The 26,635-nt window shown below is 41.8% G+C and overlaps 1 protein-coding gene across 2 annotated transcripts in view; it reads left to right on the top strand.

The window, feature by feature from the left end:
- Positions 1 to 10,849: 10,849 nt before the first annotated feature.
- Positions 10,850 to 26,635, top strand: part of LOC132819390 (PGAP2-interacting protein-like) — a 116,030-nt gene continuing 100,244 nt past the window's right edge. For both annotated transcript variants that reach the window (XM_060830884.1, XM_060830876.1), the window contains exon 1: positions 10,850 to 10,999. In XM_060830884.1, the coding sequence (XP_060686867.1) occupies positions 10,957 to 10,999 (43 nt within the window). In that variant the 5' untranslated portion in view covers positions 10,850 to 10,956. The remainder of the gene's footprint in view (positions 11,000 to 26,635) is intronic.

Here is a 26,635-nt window from a genome sequence, read left to right as displayed (position 1 = left end):
TGCAGGATAAGTTAAGAACTCCCTTGCTCAGCTTTAATATTAGCATTGTAGTTACTCTGTGAAAGTAATGACATTATGTTTCAAACAGTATCATGAGCACATATCTACAAAGAGCTTGATTAACCTTTGTTCGAACTGATGTAACCAAAATGTTAGGGAGAGAAAACTCACCAGTTGGACCTACTTTTCTCAACCATTTGTCCATTAGAGGGAGCAAGTTACCAACACATTGTTTATGACTTGATTATGATTCAGTGGCATGGTGCAACAGAAGAATAAATTGCATTTATTTCAATGCAAGGGTCCTAACAGGGAAGGCAGATGAATTCAGGGCATGGTTAGGAACATGGGACTGGGATATCATAGCAATTACAGAAACATGGCTCAGGGATGGGTAGGACTGGCAGCTTAATGTTCCAGGATACAAATGCTACAGGAAGGATAGAAAGGGAGGCAAGAGAGGAGGGGGAGTGGCATTTTTGATAAGGGATAGCATTACAGCTGTGCTGAGGGAGGATATTCCTGGAAATACATCCAGGGAAGTTATTTGGGTGGAACTGAGAAATAAGAAAGGGATTATAACTTTATTGGGATTGTATTATAGACCCCCCCAATAGTCAGAGGGAAATTGAGAAACAAACTTGTAAGGAGATCTCAGCTATCTGTAAGATTAATAGGGGATTTTAACTTTCCAAACATAGACTGGGACTGCCATAGTATTAAGGGTTTAGATGGAGAGGAATTTGTTAAGTGTGTACAAGACAATGTTTTGATTCAGTTTGTGAATGTACCTACTAGAGAAGGTGCAAAACTTGACTTACTCTTGACAAATAAGGCAGGGCAGGTGACTGAGGTGTCAGTGGAGGAGCACTTTGGGGCCAGCGACCATAATTCAATTAGATTTAAAATAATGGTCTAAAAGTTGAAATTCTAAACTGGAGAAAGGCCAATTTTGATGGTATTAGGCAAGAACTTTTGAAAGCTGATTGGGGACGGCTGGAAAATGGGAAGCTTCAGAAATGAAATAATGAGAATCCAGAGAAAGTACATTCCTGTTGGGGTGAAAGGAAAGACTGGTAGGTATAGGGAATGCTGGATGACTAAAGAAATTGAGGGTTTGGTTAAGAAAAAGAAGGAAGCATATGTCAGGTATAGACAGGATAGATCAAGTGAATCCTTAAAAAAAATAAAGGAAGTAGGAGTATACTTAAGAGGGAAATCAGGAGGGCAAAACGGGGACATGGGATAGCTTTGGCAAATAGAATTAAGGAGAATTCAAAGAGTTTTTACCAATACACAAAGGCCAAAAGGGTACCTAGGGAGAGAATAGTGCCCCTCACAGATCAGCAAGGTGGCCTTTGTGTGGAGCCGCAGAAAATGGAGCAGATATTTTACATCAATATTTACTGTGGAAAAGGATATGGAAGATATAAACTGTAGGGAAATGGATGGTGACAACTTGCAAAATGTCCATATTACAGAGGAGGAAGTGTTGGATGTCATGAAACGGGTAAAAATGGATAAATCCCCAGGACCTGATGAGGTGTACCCGAGAACTCTGTGGGAAGTTAGAGAAGTGATAGCTGGGCCTGTTGCTGAGATATTTGTATCATTGATAGTCACAGGTGAGGTGCTGGAAAACTGGAGGTTGGCTAACATGGTGCCAATGTTTAAGAAGGGTGGAAAGGATAAGCCAAAGAACTATGGACCAGTGAGCCTGACGTCGGTGGTGGGCAGGTCGTTGGAGAGAATCCTGAGGGACAGGATGTATGTGTATTTGGAAAGACAAGGACTGATTAGGGATAGTCAACATGGCTTTGTGCATGGAAAATCATGTCTCACAAACTTGACTGAGGTTTTGAAGAAGTAACGAAGAAGATTGATGAGGGAGGAGTGGTAGATGTGATCTGTATGGACTTCAGTAAGGCGTTCGACAAGGTTCCCCATGGGAGACTGATTAGCAAGGTTAGATCTCATGGAATACAGAGAGAACTAGCCATTTGGATACAGAACTGGCTCAAAGGTAGAAAACAGGGGGTGATGGTGGAGGGTTGTTTTTCAGACTGGAGGCCTGTGACCAGTGGAGTGCCACAAGGCTTGGTGCTGGGTCCATTACTTTTTGTCATTTACATAAATGATTTGGATGCGAGCATAAGAGGTACAGTTAGTAAGATTGCAGATGACACCAAAATTGGAGGTGTAGTGGACAGCAAAAAGGGTTACCTCAGATTACAACAGGATCTTGACCAGATGGGCCAATGGGCTGAGAAGTGGCAGATGAAATTTAATTCAGATAAATGTGAGGTGCTGCATGTTGGGAAAGCAAATCTTAGCAGGACTTATACACTGAATGGTAAGGTCCTAGGGAGTGTTGCTGAACAAAGAGACCTTGGAGTGCAGGTTCATAGCTCCTTAAAAGTCAGGTAGATATGATAGTGAAGGCGGTGTTGGCATGTTTTGCTTTATTGGTCAGAGTATTGAGTACAGAAGTTGGGAGGTCATGTTGCTGCTGTAAGGGACATTGGTTAGGCCACTGTCAGACTATTATGTGCAGTTGTGAAACTTGAAAGTGTTCAGAAAAGATTTACAAGGATGTTGCCAGAGTTGGAGGATTTGAGCTATAGGGAGAGGCTGAACAGGCTGGGGCTGTTTTCCCTGGAGCGTCAGAGGCTGAGAGGTGACCTTATAGAGGTTTACAAAATTATGAGGGGCATGGATAGGGTAAATAGTCAAAGTCTTTTCCCTGTGGTTGGGGAGTCCAGAACTAGAGGAAATAGGTTTAGGGTGAGAGGGGAAAGAGACCTACGGGGCGATATTTTCACATAGAGGATGGTACGTGTATGGAATGAGCTGCCAGAGGAAGTGGGAGGAGGCTGGTTAAATTGCAACATTTGAAAGGCATTTGGATGGGTATATGAATAGGAAGGGTTTGGAGCGATATTGGCCAAGTGCTGGCAGGTGGAACTAGATAGGGTTGGGATATCTGGTCGGCATGGACAGGTTAGACCGAAGTGTCTTTTTCTATGCTGTACATCTCTATGACTCTAAATAGACATTTATCTATAGACACAGGCCCTTCGGTGCAACCCGTCCATGCTGATTAGATATCCTAAATTAATCTTGACCCATTTGCCAGCATTTGGCCCATATCCCTTTAAACGTTTCTTATTAATATACCCATCCAGATGCCTTGTAAATGTTGTAATTGTACAAACCTCCACCACTTCCTCTGGCAGCACATTCCATACGCCACACTGTGCACAAAAAAAATTGCCCCTTAGGTCCCATTTAAATCTTTCCCCTCTAACCTTAAACCTTTGTCCTGTAGTTTTGGACTCCCCAACCCCAGGGAAAAGACCTTGTCTATTCACCTTATCCATGCCCCTCATGATTTGTTAAACTGCTGTAATGTCAACCTTCAGTCTCCAATGCTCCATGGGAAATACCCCCAACCTATTCAGCCTCCTCCTATAGCTCAAACCCTCCAAACCTGGCAAAATCCTTATAAATCCTTTCTGAAGCCTTTCAAGTTTCATAACATCCTTCCTATGGCAAGAAGACCAGAATTGCGCACAATATTCCAAAGTGGCTGAACCAATGTCCTGTGCAACCGCAACATGACCTCTCAACTCCTACACTCAATACACTGACCAATAAAGGCAAACATACCAAATGCTACATTCACTATCCTATCTATCAGCAACTCCATTTTCAAGGAACTATTAATCTACATTCTAAGGTCTCTTTGTTTAGTAACTCTCTCCATGACCTTACCATTAAGTGTAAAAGTCCTGCTCTGATTTGCCTTTCCAAAAAGCAGCACCTCACATTTATCAAAATTAAATTCCATCTGCCACTCCTAGGTCCATTGGCCCACCTGATCAAGATCCTGTTGTATTCTAAGGTAACCTTCTTGTAGTCCACTACACCTTCAATTTTAGTGTCATCTGCAAACTTACTAACTATACCTCCTATGTTCACATCCAAATTATTTATACAAATGATGAAAATCAGTAGACCCAGAACCAATCCTTGTGGCACACCACTGCTCACAGGCCTCCAGTCTGAAAAACAACCATCCACCACCACCCTCTTTCTTCTCCTTTTGAGCCTGTGCTGTATCCAAATGGCTAATTCTCCTTGTATTCCATGTGATCTAATCTTGCTAACCAGTCTACCATGAGGAACCTTGTCGAACATCTTATTGAAGTCTATGTAAATCAGGTCCACTGTTCTGCCCTCATCAATCCTCTGTGTCACTTCTTCAAAAAAACTCAATCAAGTTCATGAGACGCATGAAGCCATGTTGACTATTCTTAATCAGTCCTTGCCCTTCAAAATACATGTACATCCTGTCCCTCAGGACTCCTTCCAACAACTTGCCCACCACCAATGTCAGGCTCACCTATCTATAGTTCCCTTGCTTTTCCTTACCACCTTTCTTAAATAATGGCACCAAGTTAGGCAATCTCCAGTCTTCCGGCATCTCACCTGTGGCTTTCAATGATACAAATATCTCAGCAAAGGACCCGTCAACCACTTCCCCAGCTTCCCACAGAGTTTGAGGGTACACCTGATCAGGTCCCGGCAATTTATTTTCCTTTATGTGTTTTTAAGCCATTCTGCAATTCCTCCTCTGTAATATGGAAATTTTTCAAAATGCCACAATTTAGTTCTCTACCTTCCCTATCCTTCTCCATAGTAAACACTGATGCAAAATACTCATTTATTATCTCCTCCATCTCCTGCATTTTCACACATTGGTGGCCTTGCTGATCTTTGAGGGGCCCTATTCTCTCTCTAGTTACCCTCTTATCCTTAATGTATTTGTAGAACACTTTTGGATTCTCCTTAACCCTTTTGGCCAATGTTATTTCATGTCCCCTTTTTGCCCTCCTGATCTCTCTTTGAAGTAGACTCCTACTGCCTTTATAGTCTTCTAGGAATTCACTCGATCCCTGCTGTCTATACCTGACATATGCTTCCTTCTTTTTCTTGACCAAAACCTCAATTTCTCCAGTCATCCAACATTCCCTATTCATACCAGCCTTGCTGTCACCCAAATAGGAACATACTATCCCTGGAATCTCGTTATCTCATTTTTGAAGGCTTCCCATTTTTCAGCCATCCCTTTACCTGCAAACATCTGTCCCAATCACTTTTGAAAGCTCTTGCCTAATATCACCAAAATTGGTCTTCCTCCAATTTAGAACTTTTTTTTCTATCACTATTTTAAAACCAGTAGAATTATGGGCACTGCCCCAAGGTGCTCCCCTAACAACGACTGTAAATTTGAACAATTTTTCTTTACTTCTTTAGTTTTCTGCTTTTAAATTCAATGTTTTGGTTTATGTTTCTGTATTTTAAGATGGTGCTGGAGAATGGTGCCAAAACATACACGTGAGAATAAACAAATAAAATCAAATAATTTCAAAGCTTGTGTTCAGGAGTAGGAATTTTACCTGTGTTATGAAGATGTGGGAGTACCGTACCTTTAAGAGAGTTAAAAGCAACAGAACTACCTGACAGCACCAAGTGTTCTGAGAAAAAGATATAACGTAACCTTTTGATCCAGCAGTTACGGTAGCTGGTTAACTGGAGACAAAAACAGATTCAAATTAGGCCAATCAGTTTAAATTATATTGCAAAAAAAAACTCCAATCCAGTTTGAATTGAGTATATTGACAATCTTAAAAGCCAATGACACAATTTGATGCTTTGGGAGTATAAGACCGGGGAAAATTAAGCAGTTGAGAGAAGAACTGTCAAATAATGGCATATAAAGACAGCATGTAAAAAAGCTCTCATAAAGGTACCTTTATTGATCAGTAACCTGTGAAGCAAAATCCCCAAGAAGACGAAAAGAAGACAGGAATACAGAGAACTGAAAGTTGTCTGGTTTTGAGATAAGAAGTTTTGTTTTATAAATTGTAATTGGCATTTTGTAGTAATCAGCAGGATGTAGCAGCCCAAGAAAAATTTACAAAATTGCAAATGGAAAATCCTGAGATTTCACATCTGGTGATAAGTTTATCATATTTTGAACAGAATCAAAACACCGGGCATATGACTAAATTAAGCTCTTTGCATTTAAGACCATAAGACATAGGAGTAGAAATTTGGCCATTCAGCCCATTGAATCTGCTCTGCCATTCAATCATGGTTGGTAAGTTTCTCAACCCCATTCTCCCAATTTCTCCCTGTAACTCTTGATCCCCTTGATACTCAAGAACCTTTCTATCTTAGTCTTAAAAATACTCAAAGACTTGGCCTCCACAGCTTTCTGTGGCAATGCATTCCGTAGGTTCACCACTCTTGAGCTGAAGAAGTTTCTCCTTATTGCTGTTCTAAAAGATCTTCCCCTTACTCTAGGGTCCTAGTCTCTCCTACCTATGGAAACATCTTCCCAACATCTACGCTGTCCAGGCCATTCAGTATTCGGCATGTTTTATTTACATCCCCCACTCATCTAAACTCCATTGACTATAAACTCAGAGTCCTCAAACGTTCCTCCAATGTTAAGCTTTTCATTCCCGTGAACCGCTTCTGAACATGCTCCAGGGCCAGTATATCCTTCCTAAGATATGGGGCCCAAAACTCCACACAATACTCCAAATCAGGTCTGACCAGAGCCTTCTTGAGCCTCAGAAGTGCATCCCTGCTTTTGTATTCAAGTTCTCTCAAAATAAATGTCATCATTGCATTTGCTTTCTTAACTATTGACTGAACCTACAACCTTGAGAGGATCCTGGACTAGAGCCCACAAGTCTCTTTGACTTCAGACTTCTGGATTTTCTCCTCATTTAGAATATAGTCCATGACTCTATTCCTCCTTCCAAAGTGCATGACCTTAAACTTCCCCACATTGTACTCCATGTGCCACTTCTGGGGTGGCATGGTGGCTCAGTGGTTAGCACTGTTGCCTCACAGTGCCAGGGAACTGGGTTTGATTCCTGCCTCGGGCAACTGTCTGTGTGTAGTTTGCATGTTCTCACTGTATCTGCGTGGGTTTCTTCTGGGTGCTCCGGTTTCCTCCCACAATCCAAAGATGTGCAGGCCAGCTGAATTGTCCATGCTAAATTGCCCAGTGTTAGGTGCATTAGCCAGGAGTAAATATAGGTAAGGGGAATGGTTCTGGGTGAGTAAATCTTTGGAGGGTCGGTGTGGACTTGTTGGGCCAAAAGGCCTGTTTCCACACTTTAGGGAATCTAATCTAATTTTCTTTGCCCACTCTCCTTAGCTGTACAAATCATTCTGCAACCTCCTCTCCTCCTCAATGCTACCTGTCCCATTATCTATCTTTGTACTTAAAGTTTGGGAGAAGATTTGTAGCTCGGGTGCTTGTTGTTGTGCTGTTTTTGTTGTGCTGTTCGCCAAGCTGGGAATTTGTGTTGCAGAAGTTTCGTCCCCTGTCTCGGTGACATCCTCAGTGGTTGGGAGCCTCCTGTGAAGCGCTTCTGTGATCTTTCCTCCGCCATTTGTAGTGGTTTGAATCTGCCGCTTCCGGTTGTCAGTTTCAGCTGTCCGCTGCAGTGGCCGGTATATTGGGTCCAGGTCGATGTGCTTATTGATTGAATCTGTGGTTGACTGCCATGCCTCTAGGAATTGCCTGGCTGTTCTCTGTTTGGCTTGTCCTATAATAGTAGTGTCGTCTCAGTCGAATTCATGTTGCTTGTCATCTGCGTGTGTGGCTACTAAGGATAGCTGGTCGTGTTGTTTTGTGGCTAGTTGGTGTTCATGGATGCGGATCGTTAGTTATCTTCCCGTTTGTCCTATGTAGTGTTTTGTGCAGTCCTTGCATGGGATTTTGTACACTACATTGGTTTTGCTCATGCTGGGTATCGGGTCCTTTGTCCTGGTGAGTTGTTGTCTGAGAGTGGCTGTTGGTTTGTGAGGAATGGGAAGAAGTGGGAGGGAGCATTGGATTGCATGAAGTAGTGAATTGGAGCAGCTTAGGGACCTGGAAAGTGTGAGTGGAGGAGCAGGAGGAAGTTCAGACAGTATCATTTGTCCTTTTCTGTCTTTGTTTGACCTGACCCATCTTCAATACACACAGCTGCCTGGGACTTTGCAACAGTGATGACACAGACACTGACAATCTATGTGAAGGCAGTGCACTGTTTGTAATTGCTACATCAACAAACGCAGTCTGGTAGTGCAAAGGACAATGTTGATAAGGGTCATCCATGTGGTGCACCTCTCTACAACCCAGTTAGTGCACAGAATAGCTTAAACATATAGATAAAGATCAGATCTATGTCATAAAAATCTTTTTCACAGTGATGTTTCAGCAGGGATATCTTATGGTTATAATTAGTGCCTTCTAAATCTGAAAGCTAAATTGGAGGCATTAGGGAGAATGAGCAGGAAAGCCCAAAGGTTAAAGAATTAAATGGTGGAGTATGTATAGTAATATGTAAATTTAAAATAGGTAATGTGATGCACAGGGAGCAGAAAAGTTTGGTCAATGCTGAAGTGTTCAAATCCTTAAGGAGTCTATTTTATAATTAGATATATGAGTCAGGGCATAATATTTATTGATATTTATCCAAACATTTTTTTTAAAAATCTGAAAGTTGAAATTGAGCAGAAACGGAAAATTGCATACACGTACGCACATGCACACCTTTGTATAGGAATACAGATATACATAAATGCATGTACATTCCAAATGTACAGAAAACAAAAGTTTCCCATTTGTCTGTGTCACATTATCTTGATTCGGGTTAGAGGGTGTGACACAGAATCACAGACTTGTTACAGCGCAGGAGGGGGCCATTCAGCTTATTGCTCTGGTTTTATTATCTAGTGCCAACCTCCTGCCTTTTCACCATATTCTTGCGCACTATTTATATTCAAATAATCATCCAATGTCCTCTTAAATGCCTCAAATGAACCTGGCCCTACTATATTTTCAGATGGTGTATTCCATAACCTAACAACTCCAAGGAGAGCAGTCCTATTTCTTCAATCTATCATCATAAACTGAAGTTTCTCATTCCTAGAACCGTTGTTGGAAGTCACTCTGCACTCTCTTCAAAGCATTCACAACCTTCCTATAATGTGCCATCCGCAACTATATACAATATTCCAGCTGAGGGCCAATAAGTGTCTTGCACAAGTTCAACATTGCCTTTGTGAGCTTATACTCTATACATGTATTAATGAAACCAAAAACATTGTATGTTTTATTAACTACCTTCCCCACCTGTCCTGCCACCAGGATGTGCACATGTCCATCCAGATTTCTCTCGTCTTGCATCCTCTTCAGAATTGTACCCCATATTTTTTATTGTCTTTCAATGTTCTTCTGACCAAAGTGCATCACTTCACACTCCTTTGCATTGAACCTCATCTGCCACCTAACTGCAGAATTCAGTAACACTGCACCCCATTCCCATCCCATTTTAAGTAAAGGCATTAACTGATGTTACAGGAATAATATAACGATGGGTTTTGAAGGAGGGATATCAGAAATTGCAATATGGTTCTTGCAAAATATATGCAGAAAGAGCAGTTTACAAGTTGAGCAAGACTGATAGCAATACAACACCAGCAGGGCAAAGCGTATTTGGATAAGATACGTCAACAGCCAAATGCAGGTGTAACTGCAAACACAGCAAAACGACCTATCGTGGAAGTGGTGTCACTGTTAGGCAACCACAGAATTTGTGCATGTAGTGTGATTTTATAATATGCTCATGTTTAACCACACACTACGTGCGTATATTGTCATGATATAATGTAAAAAGTAAAGTTGCCATAATCCCAGAGGACCACTGGCTTGGTCTCTCATTAGAGAGAGAAAATGGTGGTTTAACTTGAGGGTCACCTCACATCAAGCAAGGGGTGAAATTAAGAAGGCTGGACCTTCCTCAGCCAGTGCAGGAATATTGCATACTTATGTGTGATCAAAGTATGTATCTGTATTGTGATCGTTTATTCTGCTTTTATGTAGGTGTCCAAGAAATGGAGGAAATTGTGATTTGTGTGGTCACTCGTGATTAGTGAAACTACCCGAAAATATTAGCAATATGAAAGACCATGAATACAAGATACCAGTGGGGAAATCTCTTGGCGTGACCAGCAGAGGTTGATTTCCCACCAGTGAAAATAAAAACTACTTAAACTTTGACAGTGACCTCAGGTGTGATTATTTCGTCATTCCACCCTTTAATATTGTAGCAAAGTTTCAAAAGCACATATTTGATAAAACGTGTAATAAATGTAATCTGGATTAGTTTGTCAATCAGAGATGTAGCACGGCTCATAATGTCCCTGCTCATTTTTTAACTACATGCTACTTCAGGCAATCGAGGGGTGGATTTCACTGGTTAACACTTGTATCAAATTTGTAAGCACCCGTTTGAATTTAACAACGTTTGTGCCCTTGGAACAGAACCTTCCGAACCGGAGCAATTCGAAGTGGGTTTGCACCAACTGCCTTCCACTAAAATGATTCTTTTTTGCAGTGAAAATTTTTTGTATCATGCTAATTGAAATCAGCGACTGAAGTACTTATGGCATTCCCAGAAACTTTGGTTTTTCCTTTCGTGCACCTTTCCATCATTTTCACATTTGTTTCTTGAATTTAAACTTGCCCACGGGTTTAGGTGCAGTAGAAAGAAAAGTGTCAGGACAACTTGAGTGACACCTGATAAGGGAGCAGTATGCAAATAAAGTCGTTTGTGTAAAAATAAATTAGCTGCAAAGGAAAGTTTTCCCACTTGCTTTGCAGCAGCAGCATTATTCCTGCCCGCGTGATGTAGACTTCCCAGGCCTCTCGCGCGGATCCCGGCAGGTGAGGCCCCGCCCTCCTGGCCTCAGGTGGCTCAGTGAGTGAGCAGGAGCAGCAGCAGCACAGTCTCCTGTTCACTGCTCCAACTCCTTAAATATAAACCTCAATCCACAAAATACACTGCCACTCTTCTTATTGCCTGCTGCATTTGGGACACGATGCCTACCGTGCACAGGGACTTATTGATGGAAGTTTGTTTGGGTAAGTTTTTGTCATTTCTTACCCTTTATAGGTAATTTCATTCGTTGAAGACTAGGCGAGAAATAAATACTTCGTTATGTTATTTATTATGAGGCTGTAAAGCACATCTAGAAGTACTATAATCTTTCTGCATATAATACTTTATGAAAACATTATCTGGGACAGAACTTAGTCTTGGAAACCATATGCATTATTAATTGTATTACAGTACATATGATTGGGAGTACTGAAAACAAAACAATATAAAACATTTTCCTTTTGCAGTCATTATTGTTGTTATTCTCACAACTAATAAAACAATTTGTTTAAATTAGTAAATTATTTTTTTTAAAAAGAAATTTGATAATTTGATCTGAGTTAAGGAGTGAACTCGTGACTTTTATAGTACAGGGTCATTATAACACAAAATGTTTTATTCTTGAGTCAGATATGACTTAACAACCACTTGCATAAGTTTTTTTCATTTTTGATTAATTTAAACTGGATGAGGTTATTGTGCTTAATAAAGTGGAGCTTACTAAGATCAATTTGGTACATGTAGTGATAATGTTCTGGTTAGCTCAGCGAGTGTGTGGACTGGGTTAATGCCTTGAGCCTGTGATTGAATCCTTGTTCCAGTTAAGATAGACTTGGGACCTGTGTCTTTGCCCCACTAGTTGTACGAAAAAAACGTTGCCACTTGGCCATGGTACAGCAAACAATCATTATGGATCTGCTTTCTGACAACAAATTCAGGAAGAATAGTTAAGTCACTAGATCAATAATGGAGAGACCTAAGTTAATAATTCAGACAATGTTCATTCAAATTTTTAAACTATAATTTTTATAATTTCAAAAAATATTGCTATCAATTTATTGCTTTATTAAGAAAGCTTTTAAAGCTTAGAATAGATGTATTATTTTAATTAATTTGGAAGCATCAATTTCTTAGCATCACTGAAGTTTGCCAGACCAGGCACCCCAATTCTCTGCTTCTGTGCTTGCTGCTGAAAATGTTGTGTGACAATTTTTTCAGTTTTGATTAAAAATTTGAATTGATAACGGTTTCTTTTTCCACAGGTGCTGCCTGACCTGCTGAGCTTTTTCCATCATTTTCTGTTTCTACCGTGTTTCAGTTTTCCAGTATTTGTAGTATATTGACCTGTGTGCTATAATTGAATTTATGCAAAAAGGAAAAACTACATTTTCTCTATTTTACCCATGTCAGATTACTATGACATTTTGTTTTATAATTGTATACTATTTAGAGATGTTGGCTATAAAATTCAGTTCTGCATTGATACTCGTTCTGAAACTGCAGAAGCCCAAAAGTGAACAAATAGCACTTGGCATGTTTCCAGGCACCTCTGGTACGTTCTATGTGTCACAGCCTGACTGATGGGGTTGCAGCCCAGGGATGCCATCTGTGCACTGGAAACATGCAGAGTGGGAAATCATGATGTCAACCAAGTTTTAACATGAATTTTATGCAAGGTTTGCCCTGTCACTTTGCACCATCCAGGCCCAGAGATGATTTCATTGAAACATTTAACATGATGTCAACCAAGTTTTAACATGAATTTTATGCAAGGTTTGCCCTGTCACTTTGCACCATCCAGGCCCAGAGATGATTTCATTGAAACATTTAAAGGTTGTGAAGAACTGGACAGGGTAGAAACAGAAAGGTTGTTTTCACTGGCTGAGGAATCTGGAACAAGGGCTGACCAATTAGGACTAAGATGAGGAGAAATCACATCTACTCAAAAGGTTGTGAATCTTTAAGATATCCAGCTCAGCGGTTTGCAATTGTTCCAAGTTTATAAAGCTGGCCCAGTTTTGTTTTGAGACTGAGGGAATTCAGAAATATGGGGGACATGAAGGAAATAAGTTAAAATCAGCCACAATCACATTGAATGTTTCAATTGATCGTAAGCCCCTTTTTCTCCTGCTATTCTTTAATATTCCTATATCCTGTTAAACCATACTTAATTATGCATAATTAATTACTTCTAACTAACAAGTGACTAACTCGATGAGGAACCCTACCACATCCCAGATGATGATGCAGCACTTGGTGATCTTCCTAGACCTGAAAATGAGCCTAAATTTTTTTTTGCCATAATGTCTTTGAAATAAATCAGAAATTGTATGTCTTCTCTTTGTCTTACCAGTTTGAAATTTAGTTTCCTGCCACTTTATACAGCGGTGGCATACTGCCCTTGTTTGTGGACTTTGATTTTATAGTGACCTCAATAACATTGTTGGAATATTAAACCTGAAATACTGTCTATTACACACACATTGATGCAGGATGTTAACGGAGGAGGGAGGGGTGAATATTTCACAACACAGACACACTTAGAATCATACAAGACCAGTTTATTAATATCCTTGCTTTTAAGGTGTAGTCTAAAAGTACAAAACTGGTATTAGCAGGTAGGAATTTGTTTTGTGGGTGTGGTTTATTTGTTAGGCAGCAGTTCAGGAGTCATATGCATTTTCTTTTTAAAATTCTTTTGAAGATTGATTTAAGAAATATTGCTGAATAGAACTTCTTCCATGTTTTAAACTTGGAAACATAAAGAAAGAGTAGGTCATTCAACTCTTCGAGCCCTCCGCCATTTATTGTGATCATGACTGATCGTCCCAATTCAGTAGCTTGTTCCTGTTTTTTTTCCCCCCCGCCCCATATAGTTTGATCTTTTTAAACCCAAATTTTGATGAAACAAAGATATTATTTGCATAGAGTACAAAGCACAGGTTGTTGACATTTTTTGTAGTCCAGAGCTAGAGGCTTTTATCTTGTGATATTAAAGAGTTAATTTGTTCTGCTGACCTGCAAGAAATTGAATGCCCCAGGAGCAGGGTGGTGTATCTTTGTCTTGTAGGTGAAATATGGAAGGTTTCCATTCCCATCCCTTGCCATTCAGAACCATTTGCTGCATCATCGCCGATTTCAGAAGTCAGTTGGAACATTACAAAATATTGCAATTGAAATTCTGACTGCACCGTTTTTTTTTTACCAAAAAAGTACAGTTCACACCAGAGCTGACCATTAAGGGGTGATTTGTGTTACATTGTTTCTGGAGTTGAGGTGGTCACTGCATTGTGTCTTGACTGGTATGTGACTGTGAGGGTGTGGCTGGGTGGGGGGGAGCGAGTTGTCTTGAGTGGCATGTGACTGTGAATGAGTGACCAGAGTACCAGTAAGCATGACCAACCGAGCTGTATAAAGGTGATGTGTTTTCTTTGTTCAGGTTCTTTGGTTCGACTTTGTGTGCCTGTGAAGAGGGTCTCGGGAGGTGGCGGGTCACCTAGCTTGTACAGATTTTAATAAACCTTAACTGTTTGCAGAAGTTGTTGTGCGCGAATTGCATCTCGTGTGTGAAAACTTGGGAAAAGAACCTAACAAGTAGATGTTATAAAAGTCACATTGACCCTTAACTGACTAATTTCTCAAAATTGTATGGTTAAAGGCAGTTAGATTCAGCACTGTAAATCATGTATCCAAGGGGAGGTGGGGAGGAATACAGCTACCATTGAGACAAATGGTTGCATTGCAGATATCCAATTGCCTGTGGCCCATCTTGGATATTACGTTGAGCCGTTAGTGCATCTTGCAGTGTAGTGAAAACTCTACTCTTTTGTATAAAGATCTTCCTTGAAGCCACTCTGCCTCTGTAGTCAGCATTCCACTTGCATCAAGACGTATATGAGGTGCTGATTGTCCGGCTGGCTTTGACTTCTGAAAAGCTTCTGGAGATTTTTCTTGATAGTTATTGTAATGTCACTGGACCTATTTGCTGGGTTGCTTAAAGTGCTTTTTATTTCAAAACTGTCAAATATATATGTATTGCCTGCGGGAATGTGGGCCCTTGTCTTTCACACTTATCTGCTCGGTTTGGGAACTTCATTCTGAACAGTAGGACTCTGGCCATGTTTTGGCTGTGTCTCCCTCAATTTCTGCTACTTCTGTCCTGACTCTCATTTAACTTGGCAGAGTGAGGCTTCCCTCCTACTCACCTGCTCATTGTTATGGAAACCTTTTTTGAGTTACATTTAATGGCCTGCCAGTTCAGGCTTGCTACCTTCAAATCTTAATTTCTCTGGCCTTTCCATGATTCCTGATACATTTTTTGTCTGTATTTACCCCTTTGAGTTTATATCTGTTACATCTCAACCTTTGGATACCACTACCCTCCGCAGAGCCACTGAACCTTGTCTAGCTTTATGCACCTTTTTTAAAACCTATCTGAAGTGGCTTATTTTCAGGTGCCCCTTCCTTTTCTTGGGAGCCCAACAGAATCTGTTATACTTAACGTGTCTCGTCTTGCCTCATTTATTTCCTCTGGGGTCCTTTCTTGACTCAATTTTTACTTTGGCACCTTCCAGCTTGCCCTTCCTTGATTCCCATGGCTGCTCATTCTCTTGCTTGTTCTTGACTAGATCTAACTTTTTTGGGATTACTACAACTTGATTGCTAACGGAGTAGGAAATCTGTCCCTGCTAACATTAAAAATCACAGGTTATAGTCCAACAGGTTATTTGGAGGCTCTAGCTTTCGGAGCGATGCTTCTTCCGTCAGGTGGTTGTGAAGCGGAATCATAAGGCACAGAATTTATAGCAAAAGAGTACAGTGTTATGCCGCTGAAATGATATATTGAACAACCTGGATTAAGTCTTTCATCTTTTAGAATGGATTGCTAGTTTCAGTTCATTAATATGTAAATCCCAAATCTCTTTTTAAATCACATTCTCAAGATAAGAAGGTTTTATAAGAAAAGGTGTCACTCAGTTTATGCACTGCATTGCAGCTGTGAGGCCAGAGTCTGTCTGTATCCCTATCTTGAGTCAGACTGGTTCTGTTTCCAAAGTGGAATTTACAAAATATTACATGGATTGACTGCCTGTGGGTTATGCATTTTTTGAGCAAAATAGAATGTTTCTGCAAATATAATTCTGCAAGTATAAATTCATTCCTTAAATCTGTGTGCATGCAGGAGAGAGACAGTGAATGTGTGCATGTGAATGCACGTGAGAGAGTGTGTGCTTGCATGTGTGCAAGCTTGGTAAAGTGAGTGTGTGATGGAGTATAAGCCTGTGAGAAGGTACATGCGTTGAGTTGTGTGAGAGTGTAAAGTGCAGTGGGGTCACCTGTAGTGTGTAATTGAGGCCATCCCCATGGGTACAGGATTTGCCTCTGCTGGGCCACTTTGCGTTGTTTGCTGTCCCGAAGTCCATCTTGTAGGGTGGTCACCCGAAGATCCGAGGCCAAATGTCCCTGACCGCTGATGTGTTCCCCTGCTGGAAGGGAGCACTCCTGCTTGGTGATTGTTGTGTGGTGTCCATTCATCCATTGTTGTATTGTCTGCTTGGTCTCGCCAACATACCATGCCTCAGGACATCGTTGCTTGCGGAGTATGAAATGGACACTGCTGGCCAAGTCACATGAGTACCTGCTGTGTACACGGTGGGTGTTGTCCCCATGTGTAATGGTGGTATCCGTGTTGACACTCTGACATGTCTTCCAGCGGTTGCCATGACAGGGTTTATGGTGTTGTGGTTGATGTTGTCCTGAAAGCTGGGCCATTTGCTGCAAACATTGATCTGTTTGAGGTTTGGTGGTTGTTTTAGGTGAGAAGTGGAGGCGTGGTGAAGGTCTTGACGAGATGCTCATCCTCATCAATAATGTGTTGCAAGCTGCAAAGAACATGGTGCAGATTTTGGGCTCCCGGGAAGTACTGGACAATGAAGGGTACCCTATCAGTTGCAACCAGTGTATGTCTCCTGAAGAGGTCATTACGGTTTCTCGCTGTAGCATATCAGAACTGGCAATCGATGAGTTGAGCATCATACCCTGTTCTTTTGAGGGCATCCTTGAGCATCTTCTTCCATTAGCTCTGACAATTTCTACTGTCACTGGGCCTGAGACTAAACTACATTGTGTGGAGGGGGATCAGATATATACACTTCACCCACTTTCCTGACCTGAGCCAAATTCTGGATGAGGTTTTAGAGTCTTCCCTGATATTAGGGATTGATAGTCCCAGTGTTCTTGATTTTAAAAAAAGAAGAGTTGCTTGCTTTCAGGACAGTGTACTAGGACACTTGCACGAGTTTAAAACTCCTACAGCTTTCGGGGAGATTACGTGGGGAGGCTACACATAGGGCACGTTATCCCAAGTGGCTAGATTCTACAGCAAAGATCCCTATGGGTTCTGCTGCACCCTCTGGGATATCTTCCTCAGAACTTACCAAATCAGTGTGCACTATTTTTGCTGGCTTCTCTTTAAATGTCTTTGATCTGGCCAGCAATGCACCACTTTATTGTAGTGGGAATGTGTTGGTCTTTGGGTGTTCTCCTTATGTGCGTGGGGAATGCCTTTACTCACACGCATTTATGCTCAACTTTTAACAGATTCAAAACTTAGTTGCAGACAAAGGACATTTAACTTGTTACTGTGTGGAGATGAGTTTTCTTTAGCAGCTTCTATCTATCTTCAGGTCTCTCTGAGCCTGTAACTCAAATTCTAACTTCCAGAGATGGAACAGCCTCACTCCCCCACCCCTAACTCTCTTTATTTCCTCTCTCTTTCCTTCTCCTAAAGTCTTTCTTACCCTGTCTTTCTCTCTCCATAAACTCTAGTTGCATTTAAACCTTTTCCAGCTCCCTGTCATGTGACAAGACATTGATTGATTTCCAGTTCTAATTCCTCATCAGTCTGGTCTGATTGTGAACAGTGTCTTTGCTCAGATAACAATTCATTCCATTTTCCCTTGTTGGGCAGTTCCACATTTAATTTGTTGACTTAAACCTTTAATTGGATGTGCCCAGGGCAGGTAACATTTCAGCAGTTAACTATCCTGTTCCACAATCATTCCTGAATCAGAAAGTATGATTGTCTAGTGTTAGAATAGAAGATTTCAGTGTAGATGTTGTTTTTATTTTAAAAATCATTTCACCTATCGAGTTTCCCCTTTTGACTTTCAATCAGTTTATTTTGACTTGTTTCTTACATTTGGAATTTTGTCAGATTTCATGGTTCAGTATCATGGGTTTATTTTGGAATTAAGGCCCCAATTTCTGTTGCAAACACATTACCAATTTTTAATATGATTCTGTTCACACACCTTCATAAGCAGAATTCTCAACAGTGATGACGTGTTTCCCCCATTCCTCTGTCCGTGGACTCTGACTTTGTAAACACTGTTATGAAGTTAAACAAGAAGAATGGTTTAGATGAATGGGGGATGGGAAAATACTTCACCATACAGATGGTCATCAGAATCATACAAGATGAGATTGAATTGAAAACTGATAGAGATTTTTTTTTCAGTGGGTACAACAGGAAGGTTTGGTGCAATAGGCTCAACTTGTCACAGGCTAGCTGCAAGTGAAACAACTCCATCGAGGCGGGTATTCCATTACCAAGTAACCCGTTATTTCTATGTCGAGATCCTTGACACTGATCTAGATAAAAGGGATTATTCAGTTGATTAAAAACTTAACCTAATATCCCTCAGTTGTTTTTAATTATCATTGACCTTCTCATTAAGATGAGACCAAAGCTTGACTTAGCAATTGGGAATTCTTTTATGGAGGCTCTTGATTGGCTAGCTGTCAGTTCAGGAGATGTAGACAGTTTCTTTATGTTAAAATTCTCTTTAAAATTTTGTGAATTGCTTGACATGCTCAGAACCCTTGTTAATTTTTCTCAGATTTCAACTAGTTCCAAACTTGTGCTTTGTCAATCTCCTCTTGAATTTTGAAAATCCAATATTTGACACAAATTGAGCAATTTTCTGAATAAAATGTTAACTATTCTGCTATTAGTAGATAACTTGCTAAATGATTTACTAAATTGAAAGTGTGTTTATTTAAGGTGCATTGATAGTCAAGCTTAATGTTTTACTTGATGGTGTTGTCTTTAGTGATTTTGCTCAAGAAGCCCCAACAAACAGTGGGGAGCACTTTGGGACCATTGACCATAGTTCTCTCAATTTTAAAATAGTTATGGAGAGGGACAAAACTAGTCCACAGGTTCAAGTTCTAAATTGGGGCAAGGTGAATTTTGATGGAATTAGATAGGAGCTTGCAGGAGTTGATTGGAGTAGTTTGTTTGCAGGAAAAGGGACCTCTGGCAATTGGAAGGCCTTTAGAAGTTAGATAGCTAGCTAGAGTTCGAGATCTGTATGTTCCTGTGAGGGTGAAGGGCAAAGTTGGCAGGAACGGGAACCCTGGATGACCAGAGGTATTGAGACTCTGAACAGAAAAAAGAAGGAAGCATGGCTCAAGTACAGGCAGCTGAGATCTAGGGAATCTGTGGAGTTATATAAGAGATACAAAAGTTTACTGAAAAAATCAGGAGAGCAAAAAGGGGACACAAAATAGCCTGGCTAAGAAGATTAGGGTGAATCCCAAGAGGTAGTTTAAGCATTTAAAGGAAAAAGAATAACTGGTGAGAGAATAGGACCAAAATGGACATGTATGCGTGGAATTGCAGGAGATGGGTGAGGTCCTCCATGAATATTTTTCCTGTGTTTACCATGTAGAAAGACATGAAGACGAGGGAAACTTGGGAGGTTAGTGGTGATCTCTTGAGGACAGTCCATATCAGAGTAGAGGAGCTTTGGTTGTATTAGAATGTATGAAGGTGGATAAATCTGGTCCTGACCAGATATATCCAAGAACACTGGAAGAGGCTTGAGAAGAAATTGCAGGGGCCCTGGCTGATATATTTGTATCATCGTTAGCCACAGGTGAGGCTCTGGAAGATTGGAGGGTAATGAACATTGTGCCCTTATACAGGAAGGGCTGTGAAAAGAAACCTGGGAACTGTAGACCAGTAGGCTTAACATCTGTGGTAGGTAAGTTACTTGAGAAGATTGTGGGATAAGGTATATATACATGCAATTAGAAAGACAGGGTTTGATTAGGAATAGTCAGCATGGCTTTGCGCATGGAAAATCCTGCATCATAAATTTGTTAGAATTCTTTGAAGTGATAGGAAGGTTGATGAGGGCAGGGCAGTAGGCATCATCTGTATATGGATTTCAGTGAGGCCTTTGATAAGTAAGTGTTCCATGTGGTGGGCTGCTCAGAAGGTTAGATCGCATAAAATCTGGGGGAGCTGGCAAATTGGATATAAAATTGGCTTGATAGTAGGAAGCAGAGGGTAATAGTGGAAGAACGCTTTGTCAGGCTTGAGGCCTGTGACTTGTCGTGTGCCTCAGGGGTCGGTGCTGGGCCCATTGTTATTTGTTATCTATATCAACAATTTGGACGAGAATGTACAAGGTATGATTAGTAAGTTTGTAGATGACACTAAAATAGGCGGTATCATGGACCTTGAGGAAGGATTTCAGAAATTGCAGCAGGACCTTGATCCACTGGGGAAGTAGTCTGAAAAACGGTAAATGGTGTTTAATATCGATAAATGTGAGGTGTTCCATTTTACAAAGCCAAATCAAGGTAGGAGTTTCATGGTGAATGGTCGGACCTTGAGGAATGTAGTTGAACGGAGGGACCTTTGACTTCAGGTGCATTGTTCTATGAAAGTGGAGTCACCGGTAGATAGGGCAGTGAAGAGGGCTTTTGGCACACTGGCCTTCATCAGTCAGGGCATTGAGTATAAGAAATTGGGAAGCCATGTTGCAGTTGTACGGTTTGTTGGTGAGGCTGCACTTGGAGTTTTGTATTCAGTTTTGGTCACCTTGCTATAGGAAGGAAGTTGTTAAACTAGAAAGAGTGCAGAAGAAATTTACAAGGATCTGGCCAAGACTCAACGGTTTGAATACTAGGGAGAGGTTGGACAAGCTTTGTTTTTAGATATTAATTAGATAGGACATGCAGAAATAATTCTGTCTCTATCTTATTTAGAATGGGAGGATTTCTTTATTATTTCTAGCACTTTTGCTATGCTGCAACGTGTATGAAACATTTTGTGACAAAAATTCAGTGAAGCCATTTCTGCCTAATGTCAACATTTTACATAACTTTCTTCAAATGTTTTCATGTTCTTCAAGATTGCTCTTGATCTGTCAATGAATCCCAATTCAACTCACTTCATAGAATCATTAGAATCCCCTGCAGTGCAGAAAAAGGCTTTTTAGACCTGTAGTATCTGCACCAACCCTCCAAAGAGCATCCCACCTAGACCCACACCCTCATTCTATACCCATAATCCCGCATTTACCATGACTAACCCACGTAGCGTGCAGGTCCTATCACACTACGGTCAATTTAGCATGGTCAGTCCACCTACCCGCACATCTTTGGACTGTGGTAGGAAACTAGGGCACTTGGCAGAATCCCATGCACACACTTAAGACTGTCAGAATGTGACAAAACAGAAAAATATAGGATGTATAATCCCGACCAAGTTGATTATTTAGAATATCTCAAGATCATAAGACAGAGATATTGAAGCTGGACATTCAGCCCATCGAGTCTGCTCTGTAATTCAATGAGATTGTAGCTGATCTGGTAATCCTCAAATCTGCTTTCCTGCCTTTTCCCCATGTTTGATTCACTGACTGATTAAACATCTGTCTGTCTCTGCCTTGAATGTACTTAACAACCCAGCCCTCTGCAGTAACTAATTCAACAGATTCACTACCCTCACAGAATAAACTTCTCCTCATCTGACTTAAGTGTGTGACCTCATAATCGGAGGTCACGTCCTCTGGTCCTTAACTCTACTACAAGGGGCACAAGTCCTTCTGTATCAGTCAAGTCCCTAAGAAGTTTGTCTGTTTCGATAAGGTTGCCTCTCATTGTAAGTTTCAATGAGTATTGGCCCAACCTATTCAACATCTCTGCAAAAGAAAATCCCTTCATACGTGGTATCAGCCTGGGGAACCCTCTTTGGACTGCCTCCAAGTTAATATTATCTTAGATAAGCAGCCGAAACTGTTCATAACATTGCAGATGTGTTCAGACCAGTGTCTTGTATTTTAGCAAAACCTCCCTATTTTTTACATTCCATCCCTTTTGAAATAAAGGTCAGCATTTCATTTGCCTTCCCTATTACCCTAGCTTTTTGTGATTCATGGACGAGGATTCCCAAATCCCTCTGTTACGTTGCTCTCTGCTGCTGCAGCTGAATTCTGCAAATAATAAGAGCATATAAAAAGATATAGAACAATAATTATGGCTGACTTTAATCTTCATGCTGATTGAGTTAGTCAAATTGGTAAGGGTAGCTACGACAATGAATTTGTAGAATGCATTATGGATTGTTCCCTAAAGCAATATGTCATGGAGCCAACCAGACATTAGACTATTTTGGGAAATGGGTAATGAGACAGGTTTAAGGAATTATCTGAGTAAAAGGTACCCAAGAAATAGTGATCATAACATGGTACAATTTGATATTCAGTTCGAGTGTGCCGATCTTGGGTCAGAAATAACTGTGCCTTTTTTTTAAAAGTTAAACAATTTTAAAATGAAATAAGGATAAAAGTTAGCTAAAGTGAACTGGGCAAATAGATTAGCAACAATGGCAGTAAGCAAGCAGAGGCAGACATTTAAAGGGAGTGATTCATGACTCAGCGAAAACGCATGCCTTTAAGAATGAAAGATTCTGAGAGAGATAAACCAACCCATGACTAACCAAGAAAGTTAAGAGTATTAAATTGAAAGAGACAGGCATGTTAGGAGGCCAAAGTCAGTGATAACCCTGGAGACTGGGATGAATTCAGAGTCCAACCAACATAGGACTAAAAATATAACAAAAAATGAGAAAATAAACTGAAGGCAAACCAGCAAGGATTTAAAAAACTGACAATAAGAGATTATTTAAGTATATGAAAAGGAAAAGAGAGTTCAAAGTGAGCATAGGTCCCTTAGAAAATGAATCTGCGAAATAGTTTGGGGGAACAAGGGAATGGCAGAGGAGTTTAAAAGATAGTTTGCATCAGGCTTTATCGTGGAAGATACCTCAAACATCCTATCAATACGAAGAATGTGGAGGAGGAATTAAGTACCATCACTATCACTAAAGAAGTAGTATTAGATAAACCAATGGGGATAAAGTTTGATTTGATTCTGGGTGACTGTAGATTTTGCATATTCTCTCCATGTCTGTGGTTTTCCTCCCACAGTCCAAAGATGTGCGGGTTTAGCTGTATTGGCCATGATGAAGACAAGGCTATAGGGATTGGGGGGATGCCCTTGGAGAATTGCTGTAGACTCATGCGAAATGGCCTCTTTGTGCACTGTAGGGATTTTATGATCCTACTTTCCTCAGTGATGCCTGTGGCCCAGGAATTGAAACTCATTTCATCCACACACCAAGTGAGCCATGCCTTCATCTCTCTAAATTTATTTATCAATTTATTTACCAAAGATTGCTGTATTACGCATGGAGTAAGAAAGACAAGAGTTGTAGTCCAAGGCAGATCTGTGGTCTTACTGAGCAAATGGTTTTGGTTGTAGTGTCTCTACCTCTGTCTCGGGGTCTTCTAAAGGGCTAAGTAGCCATTTCTCCGAGGATGATTTGTGGGTGAAATGAAGAGCTGTTGCACCCTGAATTGATGAAGGAGACTTGGCAACAGTCAGAAATGCGAGAATACATATGCAGAATGCAGTTGTGTTCGCAGGTGTTCCCTCTGAGCAATGCATGCTGATCAGTGTGCTGCCACCTTTCCCAGTTTTGACTTCCAGTTTCAAATGCTGCTGCCATATACAGACATCTGAGTTCTGTTCAGAAGAACAAAATTGTTGGTTCACAGACCATCTGGATCTTTAGGGAACAGAAGCTGTTCCTGTTGATGAATATGTGATTGACTGCTCACTTAGAGCCTCAGTGATGATATTAGTGCAGTTGATAATATACTGTACTGCAATTGGGGACCTAGTGTGGGAGGAGAAGCCCATTGTTCCTTGTCTTTCAGGATCACAACAGTGTGTACTGTTGGATTCTTGGAAACATACCATGATTTTGCAAGTTACTGATGTTATGCAGTGGTTTACAAGACATCACCAAAGTCCACCTCCCCTCTGATCCTTGGAAAAAGCCAAAGGTTCAAAGCCACTCTGACTTTGACAGCAACTGGCAGGGTATGATGATCAGTGTTGTCAGGGGAGAGGTTTGCTAAAACAAGGGCCTAAATCTCTGATTATCTGCCCAAAGATCTATCAATTTATGCCAGAATCTGCTGGTTCTCTGACCGTTTTCTCCAGTTATCTCAGTTTCTCTGCAATGAGGCTATGATTTCTGTTGCTTTCTGCCTTTCGGTTCTCTTGATGCTCATTGCTCTGCCTCTTCTGCTGAGAATGTCGCTCAGCGTTGCCAGTGTTGTGCTCCCACCACTAGTTGCTGCTATCTAGTAGGTAAAAACAAGGACTACAGATGCTGGAAACCAGAGTCTACATTAGAGTGGTGCTGGAAAAGCACAGCAGGTCAGGCAGCATCAGAGGAGCAGGAAAATCGTCATTTCGGGCAAAAGCCCTTCATTGGGAATAGAAGCAGTGTGCCTGCAGAGTGGAGAGAGAAATGAGAGGGAGGTGGGGGTGGGGAGAAAGTAGCATAGAGTACAATGGGTGAATGGGGGTGTGTGTGTGGATGAAGGTGATAGGTGAGAGAGGAGGGTGGAGTGGATAAGTGGAAAGGAAGATAGGCAGGTAGGACAGGTCATGAGGGCGGTGCTGAGCTGGAAGGTTGGAGCTGGGGTGAGGTGGAGGAAGGGGACATGAGGAAACTGGTGAAATCCACATTGGTGCCATGGGGGTTGAAGTGTTTCGAGGCGGAAGATGAGACATTCTTCCTCCAGGCGTCGGGTGGTGAGGGAGTGGCGGTGGAGGAGGCCAAGGACCTGCATGTTGTCAGCAGAGTGGGAGGGGGGAGTTGAAATGTTGGGCCTCAGGGAAGTGGGGTTGATTGGTGCGGGTGTCCCGGAGATGTTCCCTCAAGTGCTCTGCTAGGAGGCATCCAGTCTCCCCAATGTAGAGGAGACCACATTGGGAGCAATGGATACAATAAATGATATTGGTGGATGTGCAGGTAAAACGGATGTGGAAGGCTCCTTTGGGGGCTTGGGAGGAGGTGTGGGCGCAGGTTTTGCAATTCCTGCGGTGGTAGGGGAGAGTGCAAGGATGGGAGGGTGGGTTGTTTTTGGGGGGGGGGGGGGGGGGGGTTGTGGACCTGACCAGGTTGTCACGGAGAGAAAGGTCTCCGCAGAAAGTGGAAATGGGTGGGGAGGGAAATATATCCCTGGTGGTGGGGTTCGTTTGGAGGTGTCGGGAATGTCGTCAGATGATGTGGTTTATGTGAAGGTTGGTAGGGTGGAAGGTGAGCGCAGGGGTGTTCTGTTCTTGTTACAGTTGGAGGGGTGGGGTTTGGGGGCGGAGGGATGGGGACGAGATGCGTTGGAGGGCATCTTTAACCACGTGGGAAGGGAAATTGCGGTCTCTAAAGAAGGAGGCAATCTGGTGTGTTCTGTAGTGGAACTGGTCCTCCTAGGAGCAGATACAGCGGAGGCGGAGGAATTGGGAATACGGGATGGCATTTTTGCAGGAGGTAGGGTGGGAAGAGGTGCAATCCAGGTAGCTGTGGGAGTCGACTGGTTTGTAAAAAATGTCAGTGTCAAGTCATTCGTCATTAATGGAGATGGAGAGATTCAGGAAGGGGAGGGAGGTATCAGAGATGGTCCAGGTAAATTTCTGGTCAGGGTGGAATGTGGTGAAGTTGATGAATTGTTCAACCTCCTTGCAGGAGCATGAGGTGGCGTCAATGCAGTCATCGAGGTGGGGAGTGGTGCTGGTGTAACTACGGAAGATGGACTGTTCTATGGAGCCAACAAGAAAGACCAGCATAGCTGGGACCCATACGGGTGCCCATGGCTACCCCTTTTGTCTGGAGGAAGTGAGAGGATTCGAAGGAAAAATTGTCAAGGGTGAGGACCAGTTCAGCCAAACACATGAGATTGTCAGTGGAAGGGTACTGTTGGGGACGTTAGGAGAGGAAGAAACTGAGGGCTTGGAGGCCCTGGTCATGGTGGATGGAGGTATAGAGGGTTTGGATATCCATGGTGAAGATGAGGCGCTGGGGGCCAGGGAAACTGAAGTCTTGGAGGAGGTGGAGGGCGTCGGTGGTATCTCAAATGTGTGTGGGGAGTTCATGGACTTGGGGGGGAGAGGACAGTATTAAGGTAGGTGGGGATGAGTTCGGTGGGGCAGGAACAGGCTGAGACAATGGGTCGGCCAGGGTGGTCAGGCTTGTAGATCTTGGGAAGGAGGTAGAATCGGGCGGTGTGGGGTTCCTGGACTATGAGGTCGGAAGCTGTGGATGGGAGATCTCCTGAGGTGATGAGGTTCTGTTTGGTCTGGGAGATGACGGTTTGGTGACTTTTGGGGGGGGGGACCCGAGGAGGCGGAGGTGTCTTCGAGTTGGCGTCTGGCTTCAGCGGTGTAGTATGAAGCGAAGTATGAACTTAGTTCTTTAACCAATTCTTTGTTCCCCATTATAAATTCCCCTTTTCTGACTGTAAGAGATCGACCTCTATTTTTAAGCAATATTTTCTCGCTTTACATATCTATAAAAGACTTTACAGTAAGTTTCTGTGTTCCCTGCAAGCTTAACTGTCATACTTTAGTTTTCTTAATCAATCCCTGGTCCATCCTTGCTGATTTCTAAACTGTTCCAAATCTTGTTT

The sequence above is a fragment of the Hemiscyllium ocellatum genome, chromosome 1, assembly GCF_020745735.1.
Source record: "Hemiscyllium ocellatum isolate sHemOce1 chromosome 1, sHemOce1.pat.X.cur, whole genome shotgun sequence".
NCBI lineage: Eukaryota > Metazoa > Chordata > Chondrichthyes > Orectolobiformes > Hemiscylliidae > Hemiscyllium > Hemiscyllium ocellatum.
This window is presented reverse-complemented; position numbering and strand designations above follow the sequence as displayed.